Source organism: Chiloscyllium punctatum, chromosome 2, assembly GCF_047496795.1.
Source record: "Chiloscyllium punctatum isolate Juve2018m chromosome 2, sChiPun1.3, whole genome shotgun sequence".
NCBI classification, from domain to species: Eukaryota; Metazoa; Chordata; class Chondrichthyes; order Orectolobiformes; family Hemiscylliidae; genus Chiloscyllium; species Chiloscyllium punctatum.
The window spans coordinates 87667181-87679355 of NC_092740.1; the positions used below are offsets into that span (position 1 = coordinate 87667181).

A 12175-nucleotide genomic window follows, 5' to 3' on the forward strand; every position below is an offset into this window, starting at 1 on the left:
TTAATTTTTCCCCCCTTGCTAGCCACCAATGAAAATGGTCTTCTTTCTCAAACCTCCCATAATCTTTTACAATCCTGTGACTTCATTACAACTATATACTCTCATATCTATTATTTGGTGAGTTGACGCAGCATATTTTCATCACTACAGTACTCCTCCTGCAACATAGCATCCCAACTCCATAAAGTAGTGCAATTGCCAAATCCTTTAATAGCACATCACTCCTTTCTTTTTCATGGCTTTGTTGTCACCAAATGTAAAATCTAAAATGTAATTTAACCTTTTAGTAATAGCTTATATTATCAATTTGCTAATAAAAGTTTTAAACTATGTAAATTTAAATTTTACTGACATTATTATTATAGATTCGGTGTTCTGACGTACTCTGTTCTTCCTTCATTATTTTTTGTAAATTTTGTTGAACAGTTTAGTAGTCTATTTGTTTTGTTAATTGGTTCTCCAGATAGTTTTTGTATGTTGAACACTGAGCCAAATGCAAATATTTCTAGGTCTCATCCAGTTTCACTTTTCGCTAACTCGACATGTTTTCTGGATTACAGGTGATGCAAAGTTTTTTTTTTCCCTGTATGCAGCTGATTGAAGTTGAATTTTGTTTATTGCTGGTCTGCCCACTAGTTAACTTATGTTGTAACTTCAACACTATCTTCTGAAGACTCAACTAAAACTCCTGAGATTTGAGCAATTTGCACTGAACTGTGCAATACAAATTTCTCATCTAAATTAGAAACTGTCCTCATTGTCCTGAATTAATTTACACCCAGTATGAAAGATAAATGTTCTCATGACACTAGCTGTTAGTTTTCTTCTCCCTGAAAGGGGATTTTGCTATCCCGAATACACTGTCCCAAAGATGAGATAATTAATGTATAGCATTCCTCTCACTGAAATGTCAATTTAGAATGTGTGCCAAAGTCATGGAATCAGGTGTAATTTCATTAATCTATGATTCAAGAAGCAAGGATGAAAATGCATTTGCAAGGCTGGCACTATATTACAAAAACAGCCTTCGTAAGAACATCAGGATCAGATGTAGAAGCAGGATTAAACCAAACGGCCCTGTTGAGTATGTTTTGCTATTTGATATGATCATAATTGAATCTCTTTTGTAACTATATTTTCTTGTTCATTTAAAGTAACTCTAGATTCCCCAAGAGATCAAAAACTAGCTTGAGTGTATTTAATGATGTAGTATGAGCAACCTTCTAGAGAATTCGAGGATTTAGAATCCCTGAGTGATTGAATTTTAACACATCTCAATCTCAAATAGTTGTTCTCTTATCCTGAGGCTATGACCACATATTCTAGATTCTCCAAGATAGTGAAACAATTTCTGTGTCTACCATATTAAGACCTTACCTTCAGAATCTTGCATATTTTCAATGTGATTGCCTCTCTCATTCTTCTAAACCTTCAAAAAGGTGTAGAATTCATTCAACCATCAAACAACAGCCCTATCTGGATGAAGGTAGCTGTGAGCCAACACTCATGCTTCTAAATCTGTCCCCCATATCCAGTCAACAGTGTTGTAGAACTAGTTATTCATGTATTTGTGTATATACACTGGGTTAAGGGGCATTAAAACGAGGTGCTGGAGAAACTCAGCCAATCTGGCAGCATCTTTTGTGCGATGTCTGACTGCATTCAGCCAAATTTTCCATCTGATTTTCATTGACTCCAGTTTTGCAAGGGCACCTTGATGGTCACTTGTCAAACACTATCCTAAGGACAGCAACTCTCACTTCACCTCTGAAGTTGAGCTGCAGTGTCCATGAGATCATAAGCTGAGCGACCCATGTTGAACCCAAACTGAGGGTCAGAGAATAGATTATTGGCAAGCAAGTGTCCCTTAATAACACTGTTGATAACCCCTTTTATCATTAGGGATAGGCAATAAATGCTAGTTGAGCCACTAAGACCACATCCTGTGAAATAAATGAATATAAAAAGCTGTGAAATGTTTCACGGGAGAACTAAGTTTAAACTACTCCATTATTTGTTAAATGATGGTTTCAGTGATTATGCAAAAAAAAATAGGCTGCAATGTTTTTGAGTTTTCTTCTGACCCAATCCAGATTGAAATTGATGACATGCATTTACTATTGGCATGTCTAATTTTTTTTTAATAGAGATTAGCTTGAAGATGGTTTTCATTTTATTGCAGAAATTTCACAAGGAGGAGAATATTTAGTAGAGTACATTAATTTTTAAAGTTGATCACTCTGATTCACCAAACGAAGCAATAATTTTCGCACTGTCAGTAATGTAGATGAGGGAATTAGTTTGGCTCAGTTGGCTGGATGACTGGTTTGTAATGCAAGTGATTCCAATAGCATAGGTTCAATTCCCACGCTAGCAGAGGTTATCATGAATGATTGTCCATCTCAACCTGTCCCTTCACCTCAAACTACCACAAGTTGTGTTTCTTTAATAAAAGTGCAGTCAGTGGTCTGATGGGATAATTGACACTTTAGTTGAAAAAAACCTAAGTGAAAACACAGACCATTTCTCACAGTATGTCATGTGAACTCACGACTGGGCGTAAAGTGAGAACCTTCTGGTTTGAAAAGGTGCCTAGACTTCTCATACTACTCTGAAGGATATGGTATCTTAAAAGTTTGTTGAGTGGTGTATCTCAAGCAACGTATCTTCTTGGTTTTTCATAACAAGGAACATACTCACCATATTCCACCAACCGTGCTTGTGAAGCTCTCAGTACTGTATCCATTATTAGATAATATTCCATGATTGCATGTAAATTACTAAATAATCCCATGTGTGTAAAGAATTATACTGACAACTTGGAATTGACAGCCCAGATTGAAACGTAACATGCTTGAATTTGCTAGAAGCTACATATAGTAAAACAAAGGATTTTGTTCTTTGTAGACAGAAAGAGCATGCACAAAAGCACTTCGCCTGTTTCAACTTCTCAAAATAGGTGATAGCCATTCCCTACTGGTGGAGTAATGCCTTGACAAATCCGAGTCAACATGCTTTGTTTAAAGTTTAACAAGACTTGGTAGTTAATTCCATCAAGATTAGAGTGGTGCTGGAAATGCACAGCAGGCCAGGCAGCATCCGAGGAGCAGGAAAATCGATGTTTCTGGCAGAAGCCCTTCATCAGGAATTAATTCCATCATCATGACAACATCTCTACCAATCACAGTCTACTTCATACACCATAAGTGTTGTTTTCCTTTACTTTGGTACTACATATGAATTGTGTTAATGTGTGAAAGACAGAAAGCTTCAGCAAAATGTCTTTTTTTAGTGTTACCGACATTATGGTCTACCAAATGACTAACTGTTCAGTGGTGTTCATCCTAATATTTGTGTAAATTTTTGTTTATACATGGAAAGGGTGCTTTGCTAGAAATTTTAAGACCCCTAGGAGATTACTTTTCAATTTGAAAATTATATGTTTAAAAATTATTTACATGTTTTCTCATTTTTGTTAGAGCTACAGAAACAACAGAAGATGTTGAGAGCCTTCGCCCACCTCGATTTATTCATGAAGATGGAGTAATTAGACCATACAGGTTGAGAGAGGGAATTGGCATGCAAATGTTACAGGTAATTTTTTTATAGTTACTTGACTGCGTTTTCTGTACAGGGATATCTTTCTAATATTGATTTTTTAAATTTCTTAATTCTTTATTCGTAAGATTTTTTTAGAACTGTGTATGTTTCAGCAGTGCTTGCTGTATGTACAATATGCAATCAGTATAATGGATATTGGGAACTATGAGCTTAAAATACTTTTCCAATAAAAGGCAGCAAAGAAAACTACAGTGAAACTAACCAGTTATTTTACTTCTTTCCCTCTTTACCATGCTTGCAGAAAGGACAGGCCTGCAAAGAATGGAATAGGTTGACCATGCTGATGATTAATCTGATCAAATTGCTGTATATCATCAATGCATGCATTCATAACAGTCCAGTTGTCTGCAGCCAATACCATCAGTGGTCCTGTTAGTGTCTTACTGTTCTATGATTTTGTTTTGTTTTTAGTTGAAAAGTTGCATACTGGACAGTACATAGGGATAGACAGAGAAATGGACAGCATACCTGTATACTTGAACATTTCCAACTAAAATCAATGCAAGTTGCACAAATCAAAGAAGGCTGAGAAGAGAATTTTGCAGAACCTATTTTTAGTGTAGGACATTGTTCTCTTAGCATTTGTTTACACCCACTTTTGCAATTTTAATTTGGTTCATCCTTGTCTTCTATTGCTGTTTCTAATTCTGTGATAAGTTTGTATTTGATAAGAATTGCATACAAAACTCCAGGTAATTGTACAATTGTGAAGATACTGTAATAAACGTTTTGTCCAATTTTTATAGTTCCTTTCATATCACTCATGACAATGCTTTTTCCTGTTCAACTCCTACATCGTTGCTTTTTAATTCACAATAGTTCTGCAACTAATAAAGTCATAACATGCACAAAAATGGCTTTTTATAATTTCTGCATAAATATATATTAATGTTGGAATGTGAAAATGTTTTTACCACTCCTATGTCTTTCTATCATTTCATTATAAATTGACTAACTACTATGAAAGTGTGGTCAGTTTTAAAAAAAATTTCATTGTTCTGGCTCATTACTTTTATGGGGAGATACCCTTTATTGGTGAACAAAACTTTTAAGGTTGGCCTCAGTGATTTTGAGCCATCGAGTTCTGGCAGAAGAGTATAGTGCATTCTCCAACTTAGTCAAGCCTTTGAGTTAAATGTTCAGCTGATTTGAACTGACAATCTTAGTTGAAATGAATTTAGTCAGTTTATGATTTACAGAAGTTATGAATAGGGATTGTGGTTGGTGGCAGAAGGATTAGCTACTAAAAACAAATTTGCAAACATCACTACAACAGCCATAGACATATCTCAATACAGTGGGTTTCTGTGGAGGGAGTTTTATTTCAAATTGATAAATTTCTGAATCCTTTGTTTTCCAGCCAGAGGAATGCCCTCTGGTTTCAAAGAGGAGAGCATTCAAACATTTGTCATATAGTGGAAATCTGTTAAGTCATAGTTCAATATACTGCAAATTTCTTTAAGGCATAGGGGTCTGATGACTCCAACAAGAGGTAAATCATTAGTTAAATTTTCTTTTGCTAATAAGAGTTTTCTTATTATTGCTCAGTGTTCAAACAAACTTCCACTGTAACAGAATATCAAACAGACACTTCTGTAATAGCATTGACAAAACTTTCATATACTTATGTGCTGTTACTTTCCTTAATTTTTAGCATAATAGTTGTAAATGTAGCAATTAATACATTAATACAACACAATTTAACCAAATAAAATTTATAATCTAACTTCACATTTTCTGTTAACTTGTCACAGAAAATATATTTTTTATTTTTTTTTATACAGAAATCCAAGACTTGTGAAATTCATAGGCTGTTTAAGATAGCCTCCATCCCAATCAGACAAGAAATAGATATGGTGAAGGACATTTTCCCTAGGATAGGGGGCTTCAAAACTTGAGGGCATAGGTTTAAGGTGAGATAGGAAAGATTTAAGAGGAACCTGAGAGGCAATGAAACATTTGGAAAGTGTAGGAAAGTGAACTAATTGGAAAGCTGTTTCATGAGAGTGAAGGTCTGAGTGGTCTCCTTTGCTGCATCATCCATTCTTACATAAACTGTATATCAAAGATTTTTGTATTTCAAAACCATTAAAATCCATACCTTACAAGTTATGAATGCTCATATTCTATACTGAATAAGTAATAAATAAGTTTTATTAGCTAGTCAGGAAACGTTATTAATTGAAGAATATTTAACCCATTCTTCGGCACTGTAAAATGAATTCTAGCATATTGATTTGAAATGAGGAACAGTTAATTGTCTTTATCATCAGAATGAATGTTTCACGGCATTGCTCAATAGGAAAAGACCTGCTTCTGTCTTCAACAGGTCCTCTGCCACTCAGTGGTAGCACTCTTCCCTTTGAATTAGAGTTGTGGATTCACGCCTTGCAGAAGAACCTGAAATGCCATTGCAGTATCTGAGAAAGTGCTGCACGTGTTTAAGAGTGCTATTTTAAATTAAGTCCCATTTACCGTCCGGAATGAAAAAAACAAATGTGTCATGCCTTTGCACAAAAACAGAATGGTTCATCCATGGTGTTTTGGCTAATATTTATTTTCCAGCTTACATTATGAAAAACAGATTGCAATCGGTTCTGCTATAACACATGTTGCTTTAACGCAATTGAAGAACCTAGACCATTATTTGTAGAACCCAAACCTTCCTTACCTGTATTGGCTATAATGTGATTCCATTAGTTTGAATGGCACGGCTATTGCACAATTTTCTTATAAAGCGAGATTGCATGAGAACAGAACTATCGCGTTATATCAGAACCGACTACATTTGAGTGCATTTGGTTTTGGTTACATTTCGTAAATTACAGCAGTAACACATTTTAGAAGTGTCTAATTAGCTGTAAGGTGCTTTGGAATGTCCTGCTGTCATGAATGGTGTAAATTGAAGTTTTCTTTGGTGTGTTTTGTTTTTTTCTATTGATTTTCTTTTCTTCCTTTCTCTTTTGATTTGGACATTTTCTTTAAATAAGTGGTTTCATTTTTGTTCTGTTGTGGTCCGGGACAGGAATAGAAAATGTGTCCATTTCAATCAAACATAGAGAATGTATGTTTCTGTTCTGTATAATGACATCACTTCCTTAGCTTCAACATCAAAAGAGAATCCTTCATTTATACTAGTATGTTTTAGATTTAGATTAGATTCCCTACAGTGTGGAAACAGGCCCTTTGGCCCAACTAGTCCACACTGACCCTCCACCCCAACCCGCTTCCCTCTGACTAATGCACCTATCACTATGGGCAATTTAGCATGGCCAATTCACCTAACCTGCACATCTTTGGACTGTGGGTGGAAACCGGAGCACCCGGAAGAAACCCACGCAGACACAGGGAGAATGTGCAAGCTCCACACAGACAGTTGCCCAAGGCTGGAAATGAACCTAGGACCATGGTGCTGTGAGGCAGCAGTGCTAACCACTGAGCCATTGTGCCGCCACTGTTATTTTCCATTAATTTTTTTTAAAAGCTGCAGATGCTGGGGACCTGGAACAGAAACAGAAATTGCTGGTGAAAGTTCTGATCAAGAGTCACCAGACGCAAAACGCTTTCTTCCCACAGATGCTGCCAGTCCTGCTGACTTTCGGCAGCAATTTCTATTTTTTGTTATATTCCATTTCCTGTGTTAGCCATTCATGTGCACGTGCAGCTTCTCCTTCTCTGCTTCATAATCTGTATGTCTAACACCATCTAACTTTCTCTGTCTGTCCCTCCTTCCCTCTCTTTCCCCTTATAAATCCGTTTTTCTTTCCAGTTGTTTTCACTTCTGTCTTTGTGTGTTTCTTTGTGTGTTGGAGGCTAATTATTATAGTCCAAGCTATTGCATTAGAAATTCCTCAGGCCAGTAGTCCACCATTAGCATAGGAGCAGAAGTAGGCCATTCAGCCCATCTCATTTACTCTGCCATTCAGTGAGATCATAGGTGATCTGATAATTTCTCACCTCCATTTTCCTGCCTAATCCCCATAATCCTTCATTCTTTTTCTTATTAAAGATCTGTTTATCTCGATCCCAAATATATTTGAAACAACATAGATTCCAGTGCCCTACGTGGTAGAGAATTCCACAGATTCACTGCTGTCTGAGAAGGAATTCCTCCTCATCTGTCATAATTGAGCAATCTCTTACTCTGTGATTATGGACTCTGGTCCTAGAATCCCTCACAATGGGAAACAACTCCTTTCAAGTATCTACCCTTTCAAGTATCTCCCCTAAGAATCTTCTGTGTTTCAATAAGGTTGCTCCACATTCTTGTATATTCCAACAAGTATAGACCCAATCTATTCAACCTTTCCTCATATGAAAGTCCCTCCATAACTAGTATCAGCCTGTTGAACTTCTCTGGACTGCCTCCAATGCAACTGTATCTTTCCTTGGGTCTAATTAGGACCTTGTATAGTTTTAGCAAAACACACCAAATCCCCTAAGTTATATAAATGTACATTGTAGTCTGTCTTTCTCTCCTATCTATCTCCATCTTTCTAATTCTGTGCTTGCCACCTGTCTATCTGGAAAGACAATACAGAAAGTATAAATTGTTTTACTGGTCAGTAAAAGTTTACATTGAGGTAATGAAAGCAGGGATTGGACATAAGGGGTAAGATTATTGCATAAAATATTTATTAAATTTCCTTAATTACTGTGAATACTTTTAAAAAATTCATTCTTGGAATATTGTATAATTGGCAAGCTAGCATTTGCCACCCATTACTGTTCCCCTTTGAGAATGTGCTAGCAAGACATTACATTGAATCGCTGCAGTCCCTAGTGAAGCTGACGCATAATGTGCTGTAAAGTGGAGAGTTCCAGGATTTTGACCCAGTGATAATGAAGAAATTGTAATATATTTCAAAGTATGTGACTTGCAGCTGAAGTCTCCATGCACCTAATGCCCCTTGACCTTATGGCAGTAGGTATCACAGGTTTAAGGAAATGCTTTCAACTAAGCTCTTTTGTGGTGGTTCATCTTCTTGATTGTGCACACTGTGGTCATGGGAATGCCGTTGGTGTACAGAGTGAATGTTTGTGATGGAAAGGGTGTCAATCAAGTATTCTGTTTTGCCTTGAAGCATTGTTGGAGTCGCATTCATCCAGGGAAGCAGAATGTTTTTATCACACTCCTTTGGGGAAAGGACATGTTTCACTTGCCATAGAATACCCAGTTTCTGATTCTCTTATAGCTACATGTAAGCTGTTAACAGTAGGGAACTCAAAGGAATGTGGAGGGGCAACTGTTATAACTTCTAGTGTTGAAGTCAATGTGTAGCAGTTGGATGCCACTTATGAGTACATGTTTGAATGTTATTCAAATACTTGCTACATACAGGACTGACTGTTTCCTGATCTTAGAAATTGTGAATGGTATTGAATACTAATAATTATCATTAAATATCCCCACTTCCTGTCTGTGATGGAGAGAATGTCATTGATTAAGCAGCTAATGGTGGACTAATGGCCTGAGGAATTTCTAATGCAATAGCTTGGACTATAATAATTAGCCTCCAACAACCAAACCCATCTTCCTTTGTATCAGATATGATTATAATCAGTGGAAAATTTGATGGAATGGACAGATGTGTTAAATTAAATCTGATGCTAAAAGGAACAAAGTGATTTTGGGGTTATATGAGGAAAAACAATATGCTAAATCATGTCATTTTTAAAGCGATGCAAGAAGAGGAAAACCTAGCTTTCTCTGCAGAAATCTCTGAAAGTGTTGAGACAGGTTTACAAAGATGTTAATTAAGTTTTTGGGATCCTTGGCTTTGTAAATAAGAATTGAATAGGCTACTACCCTTATTCCTTACATTCCTAGTAAATATAAAATGCTAGGGACTTATGTTAAATATGTGTAAATCATGTAGTTCAGCCACAGCTGGAAGAATAGGTGCCATTTATGTGTGGGCATTCTTCAACAACATGAAAGCTTTGCAGAAAGGATTTATTGGACTGATTCTGGGGATGAGCGACTACAGTTACTTGGATACAATGAAGAAGTTGGGGTTGTTCACCTCACAGCAAATAAAGCTATCAGGAGATTTCATAAAATTGCATAATATCATAAAGGACTTGGAAATGATAAAAACATTGGGGAAGGGTTTTCCATTGTTAACGCTCAGTGCGGCACAGATCTAAGCTGATTAGTAAAGGTTTGGAACATTGCCTACTGGGGCTAATTGAAATGTACAGTTCAAAAGAGTTTAATGTTGATTTAATGCTTTTAAGGAGGAAAGATTTGCAGGAATTTGGGTTGGGGAAAGGAGTGGCATTTAGCAGAGTGCTTTTTGAAAGAGCCAGTACAGATTTAGTCAATTGATCTTTCCTATGCTGTACTTCCAATGATAAGATTTAAAGTACAATTCATATTTTGAACTATACCACAAGCAAAATTTGAGAGTGTAGCTGTATATTGTCTCACACAGAAACAGTATGGTTTAAATAGGGTTTTTTTGTGGTAGCTGCGATCAGTTGATATAACTCTCGCAAATTGAGTCAGAAAATTAAAAATTCAAGTTCCTTTCTAGGGCCTGAGCATACAATTATAGAGATTCCACTGCAGTACTAAAAGAGAACTGCATTTTAAGAGGTGTTGAATTCAGATGAGATATTAAACAAAGGCCCTGCATATTATCTCAGATGGGGCTATGTGATCACATGAGAATTCTGTACAAGATTATACCTGATATCAAGATCACTATTTATCCTTGAATTTATAAAAAGATTATATGGTCCTTAGCAATGTGCCAACTAACAGTAACATTATATGTGCAAATCGGCTGTTGCGTTACAATACTGATACTTAAAACAAAATTACTTAATTAGGTGTAAAATACTTTGGTTATATTGTGACTGTGGTAGGTAGTTTACAAACATAATCTTCCTTTAATTTTAGCAGAAAAAGAAAATTATGTTCTTCTCTTCTAGGAATCAGCATCAGGACTTTATTTTTGTTCCAGTTGTGTTATTAAATAAAAGATGAATTGTGAATTGATTCAAACCCTTGATATGTTGGTATCTATTGATAATTGAAAAATTAGTTGGATTTTATTTTGCTTGCAATGGCTTGTGTTTACTATATATTAGAAGTGCTTAAAATACTAGTTCTGTGCACTGTGGGGGCACTCTTTTATTAATCTGACTTTTTTAACATTTATAAAAAAATCCCATTGTGTAATGAGTCAATCATTTCACAAACTTGGAAAGATGAAAACAAGGGAAATTAGTTGGTCCAAGAAATTATTACAATAGAAAATAAAAACTGCATTTTCATTTAATTGTCTGATTCAACTAATGCAAGTTTAAACCATAACATGTTGTTACATCATTAATTTTTGAACATCATATTACATCTCATTCTCAAGAGTATTTCCAAATGTGTTCAGAACTGCATTATATTTGAATAAAACACTAGATGAAATATTGTAGTGACATTAATAAAGAGCATCAAAACCCTATTACTTGTAACTGTAGTAATTTCATTAATGGGTGAACTGTTTGTAACTGCCTTTTCCAGTGACCAAAAGTGCATTAATAGCCTTCGTGATAGTCAATATTTTTGATTATGCTGAAGTAGAATTTAGAATTATAACACAACCTGGGTGCAAAGAACATTTCAGAAGTCATAGATGACAGAAAATGCTAGATAATTGTGAAGAGATTAGTCACCAGCTTCAACAGGACAAAGGAATGTTAGTGGAATGGGCAAATACCTCAAGTGTTATTTAGCAAAGGAGTGCAAAGTGATTCCTCCTTGGTAAGAAGGTTGTGGGTAAATTGTTAGAGGTGATTCAAAAAGATAGTATTTATAGACATTTGGCGAGGCATAAATTGATTAGGGATAGTAAGCATGGTTATATGCTAGGAAAATCATGTCTCACAAACTTGATTGAATTTTTTGAGGAAGTTACCAAAAAGATTGATGAAGGCAGTACAGATTTTGTTTACTTGGACTTTACTAAAGCCTTTTACAAGTTTCCACCTGTCAGAATAATTAGTAAAGTTAAATCACATGGGATTCAGCGTGAGCTTGCCAATTGGATACATAATTGGCTTAACAGCAGGAGACAGAATGGTGGTGGAGGGTTGCTTTTCTGACTGGAAGTATGTCATCAGCAGTTTTCTACAGGAATCGGTTCTTGGTTGTTTTTTGTTTGTCATTTACATAAATAATTTGGATGACGCTATAGAAAACATGGTTAGTAAGTTTGCAGATGACATCAAAATTGGTGGCATAGTAAACAGTGAAGAAGGTTTTCTAAGATTAAAAAGGGATCTTGATCAGATGGGTCAATGGCCTGAAAAATTGATAGGTGGAGCTCAATCTGGATAAATATGAGGTTTTGCATTTTGGTACAATAAATGGGGCAGGGCTTACACAATTAATCGTATTGCTGGGTAGTGTTGTAGAACAGAGGAACCTGTGGGTTTGGGTACATAATTCTTTAAAGTTTGCCTTTAAAATATAGAAAGGGTGGCTAAAAAGGCATTTAGTGCACTTGCCTTCATTTCTCAGTACTTTGAGTGTAGGAGTTGGGAAGAG

General features: G+C 35.8%; 1 protein-coding gene across 2 annotated transcripts in view; it reads left to right on the plus strand.

Moving 5' to 3' along the window:
* Positions 1 to 12175, plus strand: part of vps13a (vacuolar protein sorting 13 homolog A) — a 419442-nt gene that overhangs the window by 370660 nt on the left and 36607 nt on the right. Inside the window, exons 68-69 of one of the 2 annotated variants that reach the window (XM_072585262.1) lie at positions 3480 to 3594; positions 3863 to 4453. In XM_072585262.1, the coding sequence (XP_072441363.1) occupies positions 3480 to 3594; positions 3863 to 3997 (250 nt within the window). In that variant the 3' untranslated portion in view covers positions 3998 to 4453. Of the gene's footprint in view, positions 1 to 3479; positions 3595 to 3862; positions 4454 to 12175 lie in introns of those variants that run through there. The other variant, XM_072585252.1, reaches the window with a different exon arrangement.